This window comes from Petromyzon marinus, chromosome 35 (assembly GCF_048934315.1).
Source record: "Petromyzon marinus isolate PM22_M1 ecotype Great Lakes invasive population chromosome 35, UKy_Petmar_22M1.pri1.0, whole genome shotgun sequence".
Lineage (NCBI taxonomy): Eukaryota > Metazoa > Chordata > Hyperoartia > Petromyzontiformes > Petromyzontidae > Petromyzon > Petromyzon marinus.
Window position 1 is genome coordinate 3,688,948 of NC_133701.1, and position 25,100 is coordinate 3,714,047.

A 25,100-nucleotide genomic window follows, 5' to 3' on the forward strand; every position below is an offset into this window, starting at 1 on the left:
CGTTCCGGACAATCCCCTTGCTCCCCTGTGCCCTTATCAATCAGAGCGTGGAGTGTTTATTCTAGACTTCTAGATTCCTCCGTCCCAGGGATCGTGTGGGACAATCACTACACACATCGGACATACAGTTAAATTGACTAAAGTAATTTGTAAACTTAACACAATTTCCATGCTTATACCTTCAGGTGCAAGGTGTGTAGCTGTATTGTGGCATCCTGTGTGTTTGGAAATGAAACCATTGTTTTAACACGATCTGCAGGTGCAGAGCAAAACGCACCTAGGAATTACGCGGCTAAAATTGGTGAAGGAACCACGTTGCCCTGCACCGAGTCTGACCCTGGGTTTGTGTGGAGGAGCTCCTCCAATGTGTCTCGTTCGGTCACCTGGTACTGGAGGCCACGTGGTGACAGCACAGTCCGTACGATACTCGCGGCCCACCCAGCCGGACCTCACGCTGCATTCAGTTCCCACCTCAACTCCCACGTGAACATCTCGTCCTCCGCTTTTGACGACGACGACTTCTCTCTGACCATCTCAGTGGTGAATGATGATGCAGGGGGGGTTTACACTTGTCAGGTTGAAGGATATTTCCGATCATGGCAGTTGGAAATGGAGTTGATTACGTCACAAGGTACAAGACTTCCCATTTTTGTCATGGAAAACAAACACTGTGCTCTCTTGTTGATGCTCTAAATTACGGCTCCCGGTTTTACGATGTAATCGCTGGCTTTCAACGTTACATTGCAGATCGGGAAAGTTAATTTCAACCTAAAGCTCTTGTTACGTCATATTACATGACTGTGAAACGCGTTTGAATATATATTAATGAACAACTTTCGATCTATGAAAATATAAAATGTGTTTATCAAATGACTTAAGTTATTTTATCGTCTCTTTAGTTCATGCATTATTTTGTATTTCGCAACAGTGCCAGGGGCATCTCCGTACGTGTCGGTTGCTGTTGGTGTGGTGCTGGCTGTGCTGCTCTCTGCTGGAGCTGCTGTTGTTGCAGTGGTGGGCTATAGAAGAAGGAAGCTCAATGCAGGTCATTGGCACCACCCACCACTCTACAACCAAATAGCATTCCTCACACTGAACCCCAATCACCCAACACATGTTGTGTAGCTCCCTTAAGGGTCACTACAACCGCATGTCATTTAATTCATGGAGGAGGGGGTTACCCTCTGGCTGGGATCGCTGTTGATGTCGGCATTGCTGCTGTGTCTCTATGTGTGGCCGTCAGCCTTGTGTGCTACACACAGCAACACTCGTGCAGGTGTGAGACCATCCACACGCCACTGCCAGCCATGCCTCCTCCTAGCAGGGGAAACAGCTCTCGTTTATTATGACCCAGCCGAGAGCCTCTTGAGAAGATGCCATTGAGACGCGTGTACACTGTCTAGGTGTAAATGTTGGTAAACATTTTAAGAGTCCTGGGCAATGGAAGAAAACGGAATATTAAAAATGCGTGCCAGAATAAAATGAAACGTTTGGTATTCAAAATAAATTCAGTAGCGTGTGCTGTCCACCACAGTTTTAATAGCACGTGGTCTGTGTGTTCAAAGAGGTAAACCACACCTTTTGTTTTGACAAGTATATTTATTGTTTGTGGAAATAACACTCGTTCAGTTTGGCTAGCGAGACAAAATGTTCACCCTTGGTTTAAATTCGATTCAATTAAAGACACTATTTCATATTCTTAGCAGAGTCTCAGGCAGAGCAAGAAAGTGCTTATCAAGCATTGAACTTGCAATCGATGATGATGGTTGGTAAGTTTCCGCATTTATGCGGCACTCTTTTTCACCCATATGCAACACACAATTACTTCACAGTGGTCAGACATCCCTTCGTCTTGAGACTCTGGTTTCCCAGGATACATAAATGGCGTAACAACTTCAATGTCCTTTGATCTATACGCTTTGTACCATTAAAGGTTCACAGTTGTGTTTAAACGTCAGATTTAATGAAATCATACACATGAAATTTGAAGATTTCGTGATAACTACATTGAATGGACAGTTCATGAAGTTGACAGTGAAGCACAGGCAACGTAGTGCAGGCAACAGAGCCAAAACAAGAACACGTGTTGTGACCAAAGGCATCGCATTGATGCCTTGGCCTCGTCGCGTTCGCGAATGGGTCGAGAGGAGTGGCATCGCCGTGAAGTCCACAGTGGAGATTTTGTTTCACGACAGGCCCTGATCCACAGCGAGGAAGCGACTATGAAGTGCCGGAATCGCCATCGGTGACCAACAATGGTAGCTGTCACTTGTTCACAAGTCGCTATGTCACGCACTTTGTGACGACGAGGATGTCTGCTCTCACGTAACGCTTGCGATCGTCAACTGAAGTCAGATGGCGCCTATGAATAACAATGTATAAATTGAAATGTATACATTACGACGAATTAATTACAACGTATAAATTACAAGGTGTAATTGACATTTTATAAATCACAACGTATAAATTACTACCTAGAAATCACAACGTATAAATTACTACCTATAAATCACAACGTATAAATTACTACCTAGAAATCACAACGTATAAATTACTACCTAGAAATCACAACGTATAAATTACTACCTGGAAATCACAACGTATAAATTACTACCTAGAATTCACAACCTATAAATTACTACCTAGATATCACAACGTATAAATTACTACCTATTAATCACAACGTATAAATTACTACCTATGAATCACAACCTATAAATTACTACCTATAAATCACAACGTATAAATTACTACCTAGAAATCACAACGTATAAATTACTACCTATTAATCACAACGTATAAATTACTACTTATGAATCACAACCTATAAATTACTACCTATTAATCACAACGTATAAATTACTACCTATAAATCACAACGTATAAATTACTACCTAGAATTCACAACGTATAAATTACTACCTATAAATCACAACGTATAAATTACTACCTATAAATCACAACCTATAAATTACTACCTATAAATCACAACGTATAAATTACTACCTAGAAATCACAACGTATAAATTACTACCTAGAAATCACAACCTATAAATTACTACCTAGAATTCACAACCTATAAATTACTACCTAGAAATCACAACGTATAAATTACTACCTATTAATCACAACGTATAAATTACTACCTATGAATCACAACCTATAAATTACTACCTATAAATCACAACGTATAAATTACTACCTAGAAATCACAACGTATAAATTACTACCTATGAATCACAACGTATAAATTACTACCTATAAATCACTACGTATAAATTACTACCTATAAATCACAACGTATAAATTACTACCTAGAATTCACAACGTATAAATTACTACCTAGAAATCACAACGTATAAATTACGACCTATGAATCACAACATATAAATTACGACCTAGAAATCACAACGTATAAATTACTACCTATGAATCACAACCTATAAATTACTACTTATAAATCACAACGTATAAATTACTACCTAGAAATCACAACGTATAAATTACTACCTATGAATCACAACGTATAAATTACTACCTATAAATCACTACGTATAAATTACTACCTATAAATCACAACGTATAAATTACTACCTAGAATTCACAACGTATAAATTACTACCTAGAAATCACAACGTATAAATTACGACCTATGAATCACAACATATAAATTACGACCTAGAAATCACAACGTATAAATTACTACCTATGAATCACAACCTATAAATTACTACCTATAAATCACAACGTATAAATTACTACCTAGAAATCACAACGTATAAATTACTACTTATGAATCACAACGTATAAATTACTACCTATAAATCACTACGTATAAATTACTACCTATAAATCACAACGTATAAATTACTACCTAGAATTCACAACGTATAAATTACTACCTAGAAATCACAACGTATAAATTACGACCTATAAATCACACCATATAAATTACGACCTAGAAATCACAACGTTTAAATTACTACCTAGAATTCACAACGTATGAATTACTACCTATAAATCACAACGTATAAATTGCTACCTATAAATCACAACGTATAAATTACTACCTATAAATCACAACGTATAAATTACTACCTAGAATTCACAACGTATAAATTACTACCTAGAAATCACAACGTATAAATTACTACCTAGAATTCACAACGTATAAATTACTACCTATAAATCACAACCTATAAATTACTACCTATAAATCACAACGTATAAATTACTACCTATAAATCACAACGTATAAATTACTACCTATAAACTACAACGTATAAATTACTACCTATAAATCACAACGTATAAATTACTACCTATAAATCACAACCTATAAATTACTACCTAGAAATCACAACGTATAAATTACTACCTAGAAATCACAACGTATAAATTACTACCTATAAACTACAACGTATAAATTACTACCTATAAACTACAACGTATAAATTACTACCTAGAATTCACAACGTATAAATTACTACCTAGAATTCACAACGTATAAATTACTACCTATAAATCACAACGTATAAATTACTACCTATAAATCACAACGTATAAATTACTACCTATAAATCACAACCTATAAATGACGACGTCAACAACTTGCTGTCAGATGCCCCCCGGCAGGAGCGCGAAGGCCACTACCAAGCCCTCAAGCTGCAGCGAAAGGAGGCAGAAGGTAGAGGGCGCACGAGACGACCTGCAGAGAGCGACACGTGGCCCCACGTCACCTTGGCCATCGACCACAACATTGCCAGCGCCAGGCGCTGCAATTTTGCTGAACTTTTTGAGAGTCCAAGGCACACGTCCACTGATTTAATCCATCCACTTCAATGGACTTTATTTGCTTGTGCTGTTAATCTATTTTTGATCGTGTTCTTTGGTAATAGTAACGTTGTCGATGCTGGAATGTAAACTCTTATTCTGTCTGTCACAGACGATTATGACAATCTTAACGTACGACGCGAGGACGACACGGGCCTTGTGAGTACAGTTTATTTGTCTGGGGTTATTTTGATTGTTCTATGACATTAACACAACTCGCAGAGTTTAAATCACACGATGCAAACAATTCAACAACTTAAAATATAACAATAAAAATACTTGCCGACGAAAATGGAACTGAGATCACAAACCGGCGTCTCGTAATGCTGTTCTGTAATGCACAGCTGGGATTACGTTCCCATTGCCACGAGGGACACTATGGTATGTTTACAACTCAGTTGACTGTCATTCACTTGGCAAGGCCAAAGCAATGACAAAGTCGAACGTTGTCTCATTGCTGTGTTTGTACCGCGCGCTGTGCCTCATTGTTGCCGCTAGGGGGCCCTGGCCACTCGTGCCCGTGAGGCGCCGTCTGGGCTCCCAGCCCCAGATGTGGCCCTCGGGAACGGCGTCCGTCGCTCGCATCTCCAGGGGATCTCGGCTGCATCTTCCGGACCCAGCTTTAGTTTTCGTTGAGCACACAAGTGGTTTGTAGAGGCCACAGGGTGTTTCAAAGGCAGTGGCTTGCTCGTGGCTCTTGATGTGAAGCGGTGAGGGGGGGGAGGGGACACGAAAACCACAACCGCTTAGCCCACTTACAGGTGACACGTGCAGGTGCAGCATCAGCCGCCATGGAGTCTCTGCCAAAGACAATATCTACATCAGGGCCACGTCGGAACATCGAAAGGAATGTTTGCCACAAGGCCAGCGTGCATTTTTTAAAATCTTGCTGTTCTAGATGTTTTCCCACTTAAAATGGCCCTGGTTTCTTACGTCAACATTTTCCACCCTACGAGGTCGCCTCCTTCACCTTGACACATCTGTGCTTGCTCACGTCTCCCCTGTGTGTGCGGGGCGCCGCGGTGGCGAGATGTTAACTGCCTCGCCTGGTATGCGGGAGGTCGTGGGTTCCACCCTGACGCCTGCTGTATATTTGGAGTGTGCGTGTCTCTCTCCCCGTTGTCGCGTGGAGTTCCCCTCCATATTTAGAAACATGCTTTTAGAGTATGTGGCCGCTGTACATTTCCACATGATGAGCCGCTTCGTTGAGCTATAATTTGTGTTCAGGTTGCCCATGAAAAAGAGCTATCTAGCACAGTGGGCCTTACCTGGTAAAATAAAAAAAATTGTTTGTGAATAAAAATATTTCAGTTTTTGTGTGGGCAGTGCCAGTGCAGTTCTCTCCTGTGTCCGTGTAGGTCATAGACACGGAGCACTCCGTGCAGCCACTTCGCTGGCAGCAGCTGCTGCTGCTACCCACAAGTGGGCACAGGGATGGCGTGGTCAGCAGTAATGCCAACTGCTTGAAGCGGAAAGTCGCCAAACGAACCTCACACAACCGCTAGATGTCCTTCTAAAGTCATTGAATATGTCACTAGACCATTTGCCAAGTATTTAAGATCGACAACTGATACAGAAATATTCGATACATTGCTGGAATTGCTCTTAAACCTGTCGAATGCCGTCATCCCAGAAAGTCACATATCACTTTAGCAAAATATTTCACTCAGGGAAGCTCGTAGCACATTCACCGTTTTAGAGCAGTGCTTCGTGGTTCGAATCCACTGGCTGCCCTGATTATAACTGTGAGTGATTCACATTGGACGTCAACGATTCCTTCACATTCGCTGGAGTCGGCCATTATGTAACTGATTTCAGGATCAAAACTCAAAATTACAAAAAAATGACTCAACAAATAACTCGATTAATATTGTAGGTAGTGATCATCGCTCCCTGCAGGCAGATTAATGTCCCAACACTCTTGCAAAGGAGATGCGACTGGGGTCTGAGTTCTCACCAGGTTAATACAAATAAACCTGATCTTTACTCTTTGGTTCTTTCGGTAAAGTCACGTGGGTATAAAATACAATAAAAATCTGATCTTACAAAATATCTGAGTTGGCAAGACTGGTGGTCAACCGCACCGTCGCGACATTCCGACATGTAGAGCCAATCACTGCACCGAATGTAATGTGATGACAATATTCACCTGCCTTGTCCCTATAAAAAAAATCAGCAATTCTCAACCGGTGTTCCGCGGACCCCTGGTGGTCGGTGATGCTACTGCAGGCGGTTCGCGGAAAATAAAGACAGCAGCATCCTCACCGAGGAAATTTCAAATAGCTCGTGGCATGCGGTGGTCCGCGAAATGCTTGGAAGTTGAAAAGGGGTCCGCACGCTGGAAAATGTTGGGAACCGCTGTATTCAGTTAAACATTTTATCAATGTGATTTATATTAAAGTGTACAAATTCGCGTCTACTAATCGTCAAGTTACTAATTATAAAATGTTGCCTGCCGATGTAAGTATGTAACTCGTCAACCATGGGATGTAATAGTAGAGTAGAATAGGCATCACAGTATACCCGTGGTTGCCATCTGTGCCATTATTTGTCTTTGTACATCTGTGCTGGATAGCACTGCTGCCCTGAAACCTGTTTGGCCCAGGTGACGCTTGTAATGGAGACTTGATGTGTCAGCGGAGTCTTGCCTGGCCAAGTGAAGTTGATGAGGATAATGATAATTAATCAAACTTTCAATATTTCAATTGGATTGTTTTGTACTTTTATAGCGACAGAATTGCTTGTTTGATACTGCTAACAAGTCGCTTTTCCTTCTGCTGTACCTTAACAAGCCATAGATACCGTACCATGATTTTCAAATGTTTGCAAGACAAGTTATTGACCTTGCTACTCCTGCTTGTCCTTAGTGGCAGGTTTGGTACCACACTGACTGCTGGGAAACCTCCTGCTGGGTAGAGTCGCGTTTGACCGTCACGCAGGAGAGTAAAGTTGAAACGTCATTCTGGACGTTAATTTGTTTGCATGCAAAATGTTCGTGCATAGCAAATGTATATATTTTTATACTAATACCCGCAGTCTAGTGTATGCATTAAGCACACCATAATGATGAAATATTCTTCAAGGTTTTTGCTATGCAAGTAGAATAGTGACTGCCTGTTGTGTGTAAGATAAGGCTGCATGGGATATATGTGTGGCACCATGGGGAAACACAAGGGAAGGGAAGTAATTACCCTGCCCATTCCTGTTCGTGATATTTTTTTTGTTCATTAAAGTTGACATTACATCTTGATTTAAAGATTTCGTGACTGCAGGGATTCATATTCTTGATTCTTTCGGTAAAGTCACGTAGAAGGGAAACAATAAAATAATAAAAATATAAAACAATACAATTCTCACGACGTTTCGACTACAACACAAGCAATCGTCATCTGGTGTGAAAACCACAGCAAGAAAATTTTCTTGCTGTGGTTTTCACACGCAAGAAAATTGCTTGTTTTGCAGTCGAAACTTCGTGAGAATTGTATTGTTTTATATTTTTATTATTTTATTGTTTCCCTTCTACGTATCTTTACCGAAAGAACCAAGAATATGAAGTTGACATTGTGAAATGACCACTGTACACGCATGTACCAAACATGACAACGTGAAGCAGAGATGGCTGCGATGAAAGTGTTCAACTTTTATTTTGGTAGAAACCATCGAACGGGCCATGCCTCATCATTACAGAAGTGTAACATTATGGTCTAAAAGTAAACATTCACCTGTCAATGTGATTTGGCACGTGTGCCTTTATCGTAACACGTGGGATTGAATTTTACACCACGTGACGCCATTTGACAATATTGAGTAATTAACACATAATTGTAAGTATCCACGAGTAATGATCTGGTTTTTGAAGTGAGAAATCCCACCCCAGTGTCCCACAGCTGGCTCTGTGGTGGCTGCTGCTATTGAAATGGATCCAACGAGGAGCAGCATCACCTGAGCCTTGGGTCAAACAGCAGCAAACAGCGTCCAGAGACGGGCTCTGACCTCATGACCAAGGAGGCAAATGCTACACGGGTTGAGACGTCCATTGTTGAGACTCTTCGACTTGTATGAATGAGCGATACACTTTTTCCAAATGCTGTGCAGTTACTTTTCTGGAGCCGAGTATTTCCATGTAACATTGTTTTAGTTCGGTGACGTTATTTGCTTGATTTAAACTAATGTTTTGAGTGTCAACTTTCCAGTTTGAAGATGGTTTTGTGCATATTTAACATTCAAAATATAGGAATAATCTGTTAATGTTCGTAATCTTTCAGTTGTGTTTAAAAGCAGAAGTAACAAAGTGTCCTGTGCTCTTCACACGGAATGCGATATAATGATAAATCATCCTGGCTTGGGCATTAAATATCAAGACGTGAAAACAAAACGCATGGCTATTTAAATAATCATCAGGAATTTCCAGCTGTGATTAGTGTCTCTCTGAATCGGAGTTTGCCACTATAAATTCAACAGTTGTAACAGAGTCTTATTGTGTGAATGGGTTTTTACCTTGCAAAACAAGGACGGGTATTGTATTTGATACAAACGAAATCTATATTTTTATGCGGTTATATTGTTCAACTTGATGTTGTAAAACAAGTTGTAATTCTGCTTTGCTGTACTTAATAAACCCAAATGACAAGCAATGGAACTTGTTCCATATTCCTGCAGTTCTCTTTACCAGCGAACCATCACGTCATCCCTGTTCTGACTCAGATGGAGGACACGCACAATAGTCGCAACAGTGACCATGTTAGCTGGGAGAAGGGCCGGTTTTAGATGTCTTTACCCCCGGAACACCGGATCAGAGAAGACCTCCCTCCCCTTCTGACATTAAAACAACGTAAGACATAACACTTAATGAAGCTAGTATTGGTCATGTTATTCTTGTTAAAACAATTATACAGAATTAATAAAGTCATATTTCTGAATACAGATTTTGTTTGTTATATTTATTTGGCCTCTGGCGTTTTGGAGGCTGGACAGATGTCCCATTTATCTGCCCGCTGATGGGGCCCTGCAGCACTCTTGAGCCTTTGGTCAAATCTGTAAGTATCCACGAGAAATAATCTTGTTTTTGCAGTGAGAAATTCCACCCCAGTGTCCCACAGTTGGCTCTGTGGTGGCTGCTGCTATTGGAATGGATCCAACGAGGAGCAGCATCACCTGAGCCTTGGGTCAAACAGCAGCGAGCCGCGTCCAGGCAGGGCCTCCGACTTCATGGCCAGGGAGCCGCAGGGCGCATGGACGCACACCACCAGACTTGACGTGCACGGACTCGAATTGAACATGCATGTTCCAAATGGCGTCAGGTGACTCTTCTATACCTAACCACGTTCATGGTCATTAATGTTAATTCGTATTTAATTTAGGTCAATAAATTACTTTTTGAGCACGATAACAGTTGTAACATTTCTTTTTTTATTCGGCGCTGAAACAGTAAACGGAAGCGTGACGATGAAGTCGTGCTATAGAGAGAGGCTGGGGTTTGGTGTGGGAGCTGTGGTTGGAAGTGAAACCTCAGCGAGCTGTGGGTGGGATGTCGCCACACTTCAACTGAAGGCGGCAGCAGGAGCGACATAAAACGTGGTGCGTGCTGAGAACTGAGCAGACGGCGCCGTGGCTCTGAGCCATGGACACGGAGACGAGGAGGCGTGCGGTGTGGATGAGTGTTGTCATCTGCATCTTGTCCCGCATCAGTGAGTTATTGTTCGCGTGCTGTTATACACCACACTGTGTATACGTACAGTATGTACGTTCAACTTGTTGCTCACCGTACATTTCAAAACCGTACCGTAGTGTTCAACACTTTATAATTTTGCCGTTTTGTCGTTTCACTTTTGAAGCGAGTGTTCATTTACAGGCATCCCCCAGAGAGTATTTTGTTGCTGTGGGACAGGAAGTCACCTTGACGTGTGACAGAAACACTCCAGGATGGTCACAGTACGACAATCCCAATATCAGCGCTATCACCTGGAGGCGGCGTGGTGAAGGCAATGGAGCACCCGATATGGATTTAACAAACTCACGAGATTTCAGGATAACAGTCATTAAGGATGTTGATCAACATCGAGTTTCTATCCGAATCGCAAATGTGCAGCACAGTGACGCTGGGGTTTACCGTTGCCTGGTTAAAAGCGAAGTTGGAACAGAGAGTCCCATGATGGAAATTATCACAATGGAAGGTAAGGAAATGTGTTACACTATTTTGGACAAGCACCCTTCCTATTCTTCAAAGTGAAATGTATGATTAATTGTCGTACATTTTTAATCGTGATATTATTTCATCACATTGTATCCGTGAAGAACAAGTTGTGGTGTAAACGCTGCAAAGAGTTTACACGAGGGTGATGCGTGGCGCTGGTACTGCACGTGAGGAGCCATTCCACTGCAATGCCACCGGCAGATTGTCCTCGCTGCCTCACGTCCTCTGCCTCACCGTTGCACTGCGACTCGTGGAGGTGACACGGCACAGACTTCCTATCGCTCCCACAGTGGCATTGCACCCAGAGTCCTGTGCGGTGCTCTCCTAGCGAAGCCGCGCGTTTGCTTGCAGGAGTGTCAGTGTCACAGGTGACGTTGGTACTGATGCAGGCCCCTCACACCGACCACTGTCACACAGCCCGTCAGGTCTCTGTGGTGATGGGGGACCGGTTAGGAGTCGCCCAGACTCGCTGAGTGTCGCTGCTGTGGTCTCGCCCACAAGAGGAGTAGTGGAGGAGTCTGGAGCACGGAGTCACTGCTGATGTCTGAGTTTGTTTTACTGCTTTTGCTTTCTTTAGTTTCAGGCAACCCATCCCGCTCTGTGACAGAAGGAGAGACTGTCACATTGACCTGTCTCATATCAAACAGTGGCTATGGAACAGTTCTAGTTTGGTATCATGGTGACATTTATATTGACCAAGGCAATTCTGTGCTGATACTGAACAAAGTAAAACGATCTCAACAGGGACAATGGAAATGTGCTATACATGACCAGCAAAACAGTCCCTTTGCCTCGTACAAATTGCAGTTTAGATCAACTGGTAAGTCTACTGTTATATATATATTTAATTGTACTGTTATTACCTTTTGTGTTTTATTATTGAGAATTTAAATCATTTTAATGTAAAATGTAACAAATACACATTTACATGTTGTAAATGTTTTGATAATTACTGTGCATTGGTTAATTTACTGCTGTTTCTTTTATAGGAAGTCATGTTGAGAAGGCACCCGCAGTGCAGAAATATTTCATACACGAGGGTGGGGAGGTCTCTTTGTCATGTGATGAATCTGATCCTGGATTTCAGTGGAAGGATCATTCACAGCGGACACGCGCTGTCACTTGGAAATGGAGATCGCATGATGGCACAACACAGCGATATGATCAGAACATACAATATCCATCGCAACCGTCTGATTATAGAGATCAGTTTCCTTTAACATTGTCGCAAGTTACGTTTTCAAGTGGTGGGGTTTACACATGTGAGTTTACTGGCTACTATAGGACAGGCACCCTCACAATGGAACTGGTCACAATGAAAGGTACGGTAATATTGAGTCATATAAACTAAATATATTCATAAAAATTGTTACTAATTTCTGTTACAAAAATGTATTAACACGTTTCAGCATGCTATGAAAATGAAATGTCGGACGATATTGTTCATGATTGTGACGTAAATGCCGTAGTGAGTTTATGTTCACGTGAACGATTGTTACTGCTGCTGCACATACAAGCTGTCATTGCTGTAGCATTCAATATTGGATGCGCATCATCTGATTCTCATTGCCCATCATGCCATCGCCTTTGCAGATGAGAGCCTAAGTGTTCCGTCATGTAAACGGTCGTGTCACAACCACATTCACGGAAATATTCCCGTGTTTTTTACTTGCGGACCTGATGTCTTTTACAGTTATTGCTTTCCCCAATAAAAATGCAGTTGCACTGGTATTAGATTAACATGTTTTATTACAGTGATGTAGTCCAAATTATTGAAGAGACATCATACAATATATATGTATAGTGTACTTACGTATATTTTCACAATATTTCATGCTAATTAAAACAGGTTTAGTTTTTTTCAAGTTGCGATATGGAGAGTTCTCGTGAGAATGACGAGTAGCACAGCTGCTGTTGGCCATTCAGACTCCTGCTGTGAGTTCACGTTCACAATCAGGTTTTAGGTCGAGGGATTTGGGATTAGGCAATTCCTGGGCCAGTGCTTCTCGTGATCAGTGGACACGTGGTCTCCTCTCCACCCCTTCACCATCCCTCCCCTGGAGTCTCTGTGCTCTGCTGCTGTAATCACGATTAGAGGAGCAGTGCAGGAGGGATTCCATGATCTCAACTGCGTTGTGAGGCCTCCAGGCTCATATCTCCTGGAATCTCAGCACAGATGTGGATTCCACGTGACCAGGGATAGGCCATACCTCAAAATTCAGAATGTGTTGTGCTATAGTTCGGACTGCTGAGTCAATGAGCCGTGAATATGTATTCTTGTTTCGTGTTCTTTAGTTTCATCCAACACATCCGATACCGTGGCAGAAGGAGAGAGCATCAGTCTGACCTGCCAGCTCTCTAACGACTCCTATGCACACATGGTCAGATGGATTCACAATGGGATTGAGATCAGCCATCAAAGCAGCCTCGTTTTGGTGAAAGTGAAGGCTGCTCAGAGTGGGTTGTGGAAGTGTTCCCTGAAAAGGGAGAGTGGAGAGATCTCAGAGGTAGCGTACAATTTGAACGTGCGGAAAATTGGTAAGTACACATCTCACCAAACTTCAGTGCCATCATAAAAAAACACTGCAATAACATACTGAAAATAAATACTCTGATCAAGTGTGTTAAGTTTCATCCTATATATACTGCAGTTATTGCAATCGTTCTAAATTGAAAATGAAATTAATACACATGAAAGAAGACTCTTGCCCTTATCTTTATCCACAAGGTAAGGTATTTATTTCACGACACGGGTCCATACCTTCCATCTCGCTCTCTCTCCTACAATGCCCCGAACTCCGACTCCAACTCCCTCTTTTAACCTCTTCCTGGTTCCGCACCTCGTCGCACTCCGTCTCCACCAATCATCACCTCTCTTACCCCCACCTGGCCTAACCATCCCACCTGACGCTCACCCAACCCTCCAGTTCTTTTCCCTTTTGAACGTTCCGGACAATCCCCTTGCTCCCCTGTGCCCTTATCAATCAGAGCGTGGAGTGTTTATTCTAGACTTCTAGATTCCTCCGTCCCAGGGATCGTGTGGGACAATCACTACACACATCGGACATACAGTTAAATTGACTAAAGTAATTTGTAAACTTAACACAATTTCCATGCTTATACCTTCAGGTGCAAGGTGTGTAGCTGTATTGTGGCATCCTGTGTGTTTGGTAATGAAACCATTGTTTTAACACGATCTGCAGGTGCAGAGCAAAACGCACCTAGGAATTACGCGGCTAAAATTGGTGAAGGAACCACGTTGCCCTGCACCGAGTCTGACCCTGGGTTTGTGTGGAGGAGCTCCTCCAATGAGTCTCGTTCGGTCACCTGGTACTGGAGGCCACGTGGTGACAGCACAGTCCGTACGATACTCGAGGCCCACCCAGCCGGACCTCACGCTGCATTCAGTTCCCACCTCAACTCCCACGTGAACATCTCGTCCTCCGCTTTTGACAACGACGACTTCTCTCTGACCATCTCAGTGGTGAATGAAAGTTCTGCTGGTGTCTACACTTGTCAGCTGACAGGATATTATCGGTCAGGGAGTCTGATGTCGGAAATGTTTACAACACAAGGTACAATACTTTCCTTTTTTAACCTAAAACACAATACTTGGCATTATGTTGTACGTTCTAAATTATGTCTTCCAATGTTTAAAAGATAATCTCTTGCTTTCAATGTTAACTTGCAGATCAGGAAAGTGAATTTAAACCTACAGCTCTTGTGATGTCATACTACGCAGCTGTGAAACACATTTGAGTAAATGTCACCACACTGCTTTTAAAAATGTCCAAACAAACTGCATTTGTTTACTAAAAATTTTCACCATCTCATCGGTTCTTGCAGTTTTCATATTTTGTATTTCGCACCAGTGCCAGGGGCATCTCCGTACGTGTCGGTTGCTGTTGGTGTGGTGCTGGCTGTGCTTCTCTCTGCTGGAGCTGCTGTTGTTGCAGTGGTGGGCTATAGAAGAAGGAAGCTCAATGCAGGTCATTGGCACCACCCACCACTCTACAACCAAATAGCATTCCTCACACTGAACCCCAATCACCCAACACATTTTGTGTAGCTCCCTTAAGGGTCACTACAACCGCATGTCATTTAATTCATGGAGGAGGGGGTTACCCTCTGGCTGGGATCGCTGTTGATGTCGGCATTGCTGCTGTGTCTCTATGTGTGGCCGTCAGCCTTGTGTGCTACACACAGCAACACTCGTGCAGGTGTGAGACCATCCACACGCCACTGCCAGCCATGCCTCCTCCTAGCAGGGGAAACAGCTCTCGTTTATTATGACCCAGCCGAGAGCCTCTTGAGAAGATGCCATTGAGACGCGTGTACACTGTCTAGGTGTAAATGTTGGTAAACTTTTAAGAGTCCTGGGCAATGGAAGAAAACGGAATATTAAAAATGCGTGCCAGAATAAAATGAAACGTTTGGTATTCAAAATAAATTCAGTAGCGTGTGCTGTCCACCACAGTTTTAATAGCACGTGGTCTGTGTGTTCAAAGAGGTAAACCACACCTTTTGTTTCGACAAGTATATTTATTTTTTGTGGAAATAACACTCGTTCAGTTTGGCTAGCGAGACAAAATGTTCACCCTTGGTTTAAATTCGATTCAATTAAAGACACTATTTCATATTCTTAGCAGAGTCTCAGGCAGAGCAAGAAAGTGCTTATCAAGCATTGAACTTGCAATCGATGATGATGGTTGGTAAGTTTCCGCATTTATGCGGCACTCTTTTTCACCCATATGCAACACACAATTACTTCACAGTGGCCAGACATCCCTTCGTCTTGAGACTCTGGTTTCCCAGGATACATAAATGGCGTAACAACTTCAATATCCTTTGATCTATACGCTTTGTACCATTAAAGGTTCACAGTTGTGTTTAAACGTCAGATTTAATGAAATCATACACATGTAATTTGAAGATTTCCTAATAACTACATTGAATGGACAGTTCATGAAGTTGACAGTGAAGCACAGGCAACGTAGTGCAGGCAACAGAGCCAAAACATTAACACGTGTTGTGACCAAAGGCATCGCATTGATGCCTTCGCCTCGTCACGTTCGCTAATGGGTCGAGAGGAGTGGCATCGCCGTGAAGTCCACAGTGGAGATTTTGTTTCACGACAGGCCCTGATCCACAGCGAGGAAGCGACTATGAAGTGCCGGAATCGCCATCGGTGACCAACAATGGTAGCTGTCACTTGTTCACGCGTCGCTATGTCACGCACTTTGTGACGACGAGGATGTCTGCTCTCACGTAACGCTTGCGATCGTCAACTGAAGGCAGATGGCGCCTATGAATAACAATGTATAAATTGAAATGTATACATTACGACGAATTAATCACAACGTATAAATTACAAGGTGTAATTGACATTTTATAAATCACAACGTATAAATTACTACCTATAAATCACAACGTATAAATTACTACCTAGAAATCACAACGTATAAATTGCTACCTATAAATCACAACGTATAAATTACTACCTATAAATCACAACGTATAAATTACTACCTAGAAATCACAATGTATAAATTACTACCTAGAAATCACAACGTATAAATTACTACCTAAAAATCACAACGTATAAATTACTACCTAGAAATCACAACGTATAAATTACTACCTATAAATCACAACGTATAAATTACTACCTATAAATCACAACGTATAAATTACTACCTAGAAATCACAACGTATAAATTACTACCTAGAAATCACAACGTATAAATTACTACCTAGAAATCACAACGTATTAATTACTACCTAGAAATCACAACGTATAAATTACTACCTATAAATCACAACATATAAATTACTACCTATTTATCACAACGTATAAATTATTACCTATAAACTACAACGTATAAATTACTACCTATAAATCACAACGTATAAATTACTACCTATAAATCACAACGTATAAATTACTACCTAGAAATCACAACGTATAAATTACTACCTATAAATCACAACGTATAAATTACTACCTAGAAATCACAACGTATAAATTACTACCTATAAATCACAACGTATAAATTACTACCTATAAATCACAACGTATAAATTACTACCTATAAATCACAACGTATAAATTACTACCTATAAATCACAACGTATAAATTACTACCTATAAATCACAACGTATAAATTACTACCTATAAATCACAACGTATAAATTACTACCTCTGAATCACAACGTATAAATTACTACCTATAAATCACAACGTATAAATTATTACCTATAAATCACAACGTATAAATTACTACCTAGAAATTACAACGTATAAATTACTACCTATAAATCACAACGTATAAATTACTACCTAGAAATCACAACGTATAAATTACTACCTATAAATCACAACGTATAAATTACTACCTATAAATCACAACGTATAAATTACTACCTATAAATCACAACCTATAAATTACTACCTATAAATCACAACGTATAAATTATTACCTATAAACTACAACGTATAAATTACTACCTATAAATCACAACGTATAAATGACTACCTATAAATCACAACGTATAAATTACTACCTATGAATCACAACGTATAAATTACTACCTATAAATCACAACGTATAAATTACTACCTATAAATCACAACGTATAAATTACTACCTATAAATCACAACGTATAAATTACTACCTAGAAATCACAACGTATAAATTACTACCTAGAAATCACAACCTATAAATTACTACCTAGAAATCACAACGTATAAATTACTACCTAGAAATCACAACGTATAAATTATTACCTATAAACTACAACGTATAAATTACTACCTATAAATCACAACGTATAAATTACTACCTATAAATCACAACGTATAAATTACTACCTATGAATCACAACGTATAAATTACTACCTAGAAATCACAACGTATAAATTACTACCTATAAATCACAACGTATAAATTACTACCTATAAATCACAACGTATAAATTACTACCTAGAAATCACAACGTATAAATTACTACCTAGAAATCACAACCTATAAATTACTACCTATAAATCACAACGTATAAATTACTACCTATAAATCACAACGTATAAATTACTACCTAGAATTCACAACGTATAAATTACTACCTATAAATCACAACGTATAAATTACTACCTATAAATCACAACCTATAAATTACTACCTATAAATCACAACGTATGAATTACTACCTATAAATCACAACGTATAAATTACTACCTATAAATTACAACGTATAAATTACTACCTATAAATCACAACGTATAAATTACTACCTATAAATCACATCCTATAAATTACTACCTATGAATCACAACGTATAAATTACTACCTAGAAATAACAACGTATAAAATACTACCTATAAATCACAACGTATAAATTACTACCTATAAATCACAACGTATAAATTACTACCTATAAATCACAACGTATAAATTACTACCTAGAAATCACAACGTATAAATTACTACCTATAAATCACAACGTATAAATTACTACCTATAAATCACAACCTATAAATGACGACGTCAACAACTTGCTGTCAGATGCCCCCCGGCAGGAGCGCGAAGGCCACTACCAAGCCCTCAAGCTGCAGCGAAAGGAGGCAGAAGGTAGAGGGCGCACGAGACGACCTGCAGAGAGCGACACGTGGCCCCACGTCACCTTGGCCATCGACCACAACATTGCCAGCGCCAGGCGCTGCAATTTTGCTGAACTTATTGAGAGTCCAAGGGACACGTCAACTGATTTAATCCATCCGCTTCAATGGAGTTTATTTGCTTGTGCTGCTAATCTATTTTTTGATCGTGTTCGTTGGTATTTGTTACATTGTTGATGCTGGAATGTAAACTCTTATTCTGTCTGTCACAGACGATTATGACAATCTTAACGTACGACGCGAGGACGACACGGGCCTTGTGAGTACAGTTTATTTTTCTGGGGTAATTTTGATTGTTCTCGCAGAGTTTAAATCATACGATGCAAACAATTCAACAATTTTTGTAAGACAGTTTAAGACGTAGGCTTTCGCGACCAATATTATTCATAATAAAGGTTTTTGGGTTAGATCGCGTTTATTTATAAATGTGTCGTAACCCTCCACCACCCGACACGGCCAATCAGCAAAAAAAGTGTCACGTTGACAAAGACAAATAATTCACTACTTCAGCCCACCGGTGTGTTGAAGAGTGAATCCACATTTACAGTTTGAGTACGACGTTTCGCTGGTAAATACATCCAGCATCATCAAGCAATTCGCCAGAATGGTAAAGCCCTCGCTTGCTCCCGGTTTTATATAGAGCAGCAGGGTGACGTCATCACTTAACTCATATCAGGTGCAGTGATTAGAGGCGGAGGGGCGGGTATTGTAATTATATAATCGATTAGTAATCAGTCATTGGTTATGATTAGTAATGAGTTGTAGATTAGTAAATAATACACATTACATTTTGATTTAAAGAATTACTAATCTACAACTCATTACTAATCATAACCAATGACTGATTACTAATCGATTATATAATTACAATACCCCCCCCTCTGCCTCTAATCACTGCACCTGATATGAGTTAAGTGATGACGTCACCCTGCTGATCTATATAAAACCAGGAGCAAGCGAGGGCTTTACCATTCTGGCGAATTGCCCGATGATGCTGGATGTATTTACCAGCGAAACATCGTACTCAAACTGTAAATGTGGATTCACTCTTCAACACACTGGTGGGCTAAAGTAGTGAATTATTTGTCTTTTGTGAACGTGACACTTTTTTTGCTGATTGGCCGTGTCGGGTGGTGGAGGGTTACGACACATTTATAAATAAACACGATCTAACCCAAAAACCTTTATTATGAATTTGAAAGACAACTATAAAACACTTAAATTTTGATTTAAAGCTTTCGTGACTGCAGTAATTCATATTCTTAGTTTTTTTCGGTAAAGTCACGTTGAAGAGAAACAACAAAATAATAAAATATATATAAAACAATAAAAAATTCTCACGATGTTTCGACCATAACTCAAACGGTCGTCTTCAGGTGTGTTGGTTCGCATAAATTTATTTTTAAACGGCGCATTTATTTATTTATAAAAAACGTTAGCGCCACGCGCAACGATTTGGCAGTTTACCCAGGACTAGTCCATCTATATTCTGAAAAGAGGAGGGGGGAGACGAAATTTTTTATAATGTATGCTGTCTGAAAGCCACTGTAAGCGTGAACAATCAATTAAGACCTGAAATGGTTTATCAAATCTTTCCAATGATTGCTAAGATAGAATCCATCTTCTCGGTTGAAATTGTCTCTGTGCTTGTATATGTGGATAGCCTCATGAACGAATCTCTCATGGAAGCCAGATGGCTTACAAAGAACCTCTGTCTTGGAAAAGTCAATGGCATGTGAGCGTACTGAATTAGAACAATGATCTGCTACGGCCGAGGTGTTGGTCCTACCGTGTTTAAGGTCTGCTTTGTGTTCACGAATGCGGTCCGAGACATGGCGTTTGGTTTCTCCAATGTAACTACTACCACAGAGGCAACTTAGTTTGTAGACACCAGGGTATTGTATGTCCGGAATCACATCTTTTACAGACGGAACCAGATCACGGATTTTATGTAATGTGTTGAAACGGACCTGGATCTTGTGTTTATTCAAGATTTTGGAGATCTTTTTTGTGATCCCAGCAATGTAGGGTAAAGTGATGGTTTTGAAAGGCTCCTCAAGAGGGTTCTTCTTCATGGTTTGAGTGATAGCTTTGCGGATTGTATAGTCGGAGTAACCATTAGCCCTAAGAGCTTGGTGTACGTGCTTGAGTTCACTGCTTATGTGTTCCTGGTCGGATATCCATTGGGCTCTATGATACAGAGTCTTGATGAGAGAATTCTTCTGTGATGGATGGTGGTGGGAATCCGGTTTCAGATAAGCATCCGTATGGGTAGCTTTCCTGTAGACAGAGTGGCTCATTGAACCATCAGGTCTCTTTTTAATTAGGACATCCAAAAAAGGTATCTTGCCATCTATTTCGACTTCCATGGTAAATCTGATGACTGGGTGTATGGAATTGATGTGGTCGAAGAATTGATCTAGAGCAGGCCGGCCATGTGGCCAGATGACAAAAGTGTCATCCACGTACCTCTTCCATAAGGTTGGGCGCAGAGTGGCAGTCTGGATGGCGTCAGTCTCAAATTTCTCAATGAAAATGTTAGCTATAACTGGAGAAAGGGGGGAGCCCATTGGGGTGCCCTCAGTTTGTTTGTAGAAAGTTCGAATTCCAAGTGAAGTATGTATTGGTTAAACAGTGTCTCACCAGGGGGGGTACCTCAGTGTTTAGTCCTTGATGAACCAAGTCTTCAATGATTGCAATGGTGTCAGGTACAGGAACCTTGGTGAATAAGGAAACTACATCAAAACTGACAAGCAGGTCGTCTGGGGACAGGGAAATACCCTTGATTGTCGATACCAGGTGAGTAGAATTTTGTACCGCAGAGGTGGTCTTTCCAGTGAAAGGACGCAGGATTTCAGACAAAAAACGAGCTAGTTTGTAGGTGGGGGAGCCGATAGTAGAGACTATGGGACGAAGAGGTGTATCTACTTTATATATTTTTGGTAAGCCGTATAATCTTGGTGGCCTGGCAGCAGAAGGTTTCAACGAAAACTGTTTAGATTGATCAATTAATGCGGTTGAATCAGAAATTATTTTGTTGGTTTGTGTGACGAGGCTGTTGGTGGGATCTCTTTTTATTTTTGTATAACTACCATCGTCGAGTAATTCATCTGGCTTCCATGAGAGATTCGTTCATGAGGCTATCCACATATACAAGCACAGAGACAATTTCAACCGAGAAGATGGATTCTATCTTAGCAATCATTGGAAAGATTTGATAAACCATTTCAGGTCTTAATTGATTGTTCACGCTTACAGTGGCTTTCAGACAGCATACATTATAAAAAATTTCGTCTCCCCCCTCCTCTTTTCAGAATATAGATGGACTAGTCCTGGGTAAACTGCCAAATCGTTGCGCGTGGCGCTAACGTGTTTATTTTAATTATAAATAAATAAATGCGCCGTTTACAAATAAATGTATGCGAACCAACACACTTGAAGACGACCGTTTGAGTTATAGTCGAAACGTCGTGGGAATATTTTTATTGTTTTATATATATTTTATTATTTTGTTGTTTCTCTTCAACGTGACTTTAGCGAAAAAACTAAGAATATAAAACACTTGTCGACGAAAAAGCAACTGAGATCACAAACCGGCGTCTCGTAATGTTGTACTGTAATGCACAGCTGGGATTACGTTCCCATTGCCACGAGGGACACTATGGTATGTTTACAACTCAGTTGACTGTCATTCACTTCGCAAGGCCAAAGCAATGACAAAGTCGAACGCTGTCTCATTGTTGTGTTTGTACCGCGCGCTGTGCCTCATTGTTGCCGCTAGGGGGCCCTCGCCACTCGTGCCCGTGAGGCGCCGTCTGGGCTCCCAGCCCCAGATGTGGCCCTCGGGAACGGCGTCCGTCGCTCGCATCTCCAGGGGATCTCGGCTGCATCTTCCGGACCCAGCTTTAGTTTTCGTTGAGCACACAAGTGGTTTGTAGAGGCCACAGGGTGTTTCAAAGGCAGTGGCTTGCTCGTGGCTCTTGATGTGAAGCGGTGAGGGGGGGGGGGGACACGAAAACCACAACTGCTTAGCCCACTTACAGGTGACACGTGCAGGTGCAGCATCAGCCGCCATGGAGTCTCTGCCAAAGACAATATCTACATCAGGGCCACGTAGGAGCATCGAAAGGAATGTTTGCCACAAGGCCAGCGTGCATTTTTTAAACTTGCTGTTCTAGATGCCTTTCCACTTAAAATGGCCCTGGTTTCTTACGTCAAAATTTTCCACCCTACGAGGTTGCCTCCTTCACCTTGACACATCTGTGCTTGCTCACGTCTCCCCTGTGTCTGCGGGGCGCCGCGGTGGCGAGATGTTAACTGCCTCGCTTGGTATGCGGGAGGTCGTGGGTTCGACCCTGACGCCTGCTGTATATTTGGAGTGTGCGTGTCTCTCTCCCCGTTGTCGCGTGGAGTTCCCCTACATATTTAGAAACATGCTTTTAGAGTATGTGGCCGCTGTACAATTCTACATGATACGCCTCTTGGTTGAGCTATAATTTGTGTTCAGGTTGCCCATGAAAAAGAGCTATCTAGCACAGTGGGCCTTACCTGGTAAAATAAAAAATTGTGAATAAAAATATTTCAATTTTTTGTGTGGGCAGTGCCAGTGCAGTTCTCTCCTGTGTCCGTGTAGGTCATAGACACGGAGCACTCCGTGCAGCCACTTCGCTGGCAGCAGCTGCTGCTGCTACCCACAAGTGGGCACAGGGATGGCGTGGTCAGCAGTAATGCCAACTGCTTGAAGCGGAAAGTCGCCAAACGAACCTCACACAGCCGCTAGATGTCCTTCTAAAGTCATTGAATATGTCACTAGACCATTTGCCAAGTATTTAAGGTCGACAACTGATACAGAAATCTTCGATACATTGCTGGAATTGCTCTTAAACTTGTCGAATGCCGTCATCCCAGAAAGTCACATATCACTTTAGCAAAATATTTCACTCAGGGAAGCTCGTAGCACATTCACCGTTTTAGAGCAGTGCTTCGTGGATCGAATCCACTGGCTGCCCTGATTATAACTGTGAGTGATTCACGTTGGGCGTCAACGATTCCTTCACATTCGCTGGAGTAGGCAATTATGTAACTGATTTCAGGATCAAAACTCCAAATTACAAAAAATGACTCAACAAATAACTCGATTAATATTGTACGTAGTGATCATCGCCCCCTGCAGGCAGATTAATGTCCCAACACTCTTGCAAAGGAGATGCGACTATCCTCTGCGTTCTCTCACCAGGTTAAGACAAATAAACCTGATCTTTACTCTTAGGTTCTTTCGGTAAAGTCACGTGGGTATAAAATAAAAACCTGATCTTACAAAATAACTGAGTTGGCAAGACTGGTGGTCAACCGCACCGTCGCGACATTCCGACATGTAGAGCCAATCACTGCACAGAATGTAATGTGATGACAATTTTCACCTGCCTTGTCCCTACAAAAATAATAACGGGTTAATGGAATACATTCGATCAGCGGTTCTCAACCGGTGGTCCGCGGACCCCTGGTGGTCGGTGATGCTACTGCAGGGGGTTCGCGGAAAATAAAGACAGCAGCATCCTCGCCGAAGACATTTCAAATAGCTCGTGGCATGCGGTGGTCCGCGAAATGCTTGGAGGTTGAAAAGGGGTCCGCACACTGGAAAATGTTGAGAAACGCTGCATTCAGTTAAACATTTTATCAATGTCATTTATATTAAAGTGTACAAATTCGCGTCTACTAATTGTCCTCAAGTTACTAATTAAAAAATGTTGCCTGCCGATGTAATTATGCAATTTGTCAACCATGGGATGTAATAGTAGAGTAGAATAGGCATTACAGTATACCCGTGGTTGCCATCTGTGCCATTATTTGTCTTTGTACATCTGTGCTGGATTGCACTGCTGCCCTGAAACCTGTTTGGCCCAGGTGACGCTTGTAATGGAGACTTGGTGTGTCAGCGGAGTCTTGCCTGGCCAAGTGAAGTTGATGAGGATAATGATAATTAATCAAACTTTCAATATATCAATTGGATTGTTTTGTAATTTTATAGCGACAGAATTACTTGGTTGATACTGCTAACAAGTCGCTTTCCCTTCTGCTGTCGTTTAAAAAGCCATTTCTACCGTACAATAATTTTCAAATGTTTGCAAGACAAGTTATTGACCTTGCTACTCCTGCTTGTCGTTAGTGGCAGGAGCGGCACCACACTGACTGCTGGGAAACCTCCTGCTGGGTAGAGTCGCGTTTGACCGTCACGCAGGAGAGTAAAGTTGAAACGTCATTCTGGACGTTAATTTGTTTGCATGCAAAATGTTCGTGCATAGCAAATGTATATATTTTTATACTAATACCCGCAGTCTCGTGTATGCATTAACCACACCATAATGATGAAATATTCTTCAAGGTTTTTGCTATGCAA

At 41.3% G+C, this 25,100-nt stretch overlaps 2 protein-coding genes across 6 annotated transcripts in view; both read left to right on the top strand.

The window, feature by feature from the left end:
- LOC116948871 (basement membrane-specific heparan sulfate proteoglycan core protein-like) overlaps window positions 1-19,400 on the top strand; it is a 29,495-nt gene extending 10,095 nt beyond the window's left edge. Inside the window, exons 14-30 of one of the 5 annotated variants that reach the window (XR_012945962.1) lie at window positions 260-540; window positions 929-1,045; window positions 1,704-1,769; window positions 2,196-2,258; window positions 4,622-4,687; window positions 4,946-4,992; window positions 5,332-10,520; window positions 10,668-11,006; window positions 11,604-11,846; window positions 12,016-12,348; window positions 13,322-13,564; window positions 14,230-14,601; window positions 14,899-15,015; window positions 15,673-15,738; window positions 16,165-16,227; window positions 18,591-18,656; window positions 18,916-19,400. Coding sequence is in view for 3 of the 5 variants with exons in the window: in XM_076071844.1 (XP_075927959.1) it covers window positions 10,454-10,520; window positions 10,668-11,006; window positions 11,604-11,846; window positions 12,016-12,348; window positions 13,322-13,564; window positions 14,230-14,601; window positions 14,899-15,015; window positions 15,673-15,738; window positions 16,165-16,227; window positions 18,591-18,880 (2,133 nt within the window). In the remaining 2 variants the exon portion in view is untranslated. The other 4 variants (XM_076071845.1, XM_076071844.1, XM_076071843.1 and 1 more) reach the window with 4 other exon arrangements.
- The window catches only part of LOC116948870 (basement membrane-specific heparan sulfate proteoglycan core protein-like), a 77,124-nt gene that overhangs the window by 31,205 nt on the left and 20,819 nt on the right, over window positions 1-25,100 (top strand). The window lies entirely within an intron of this gene.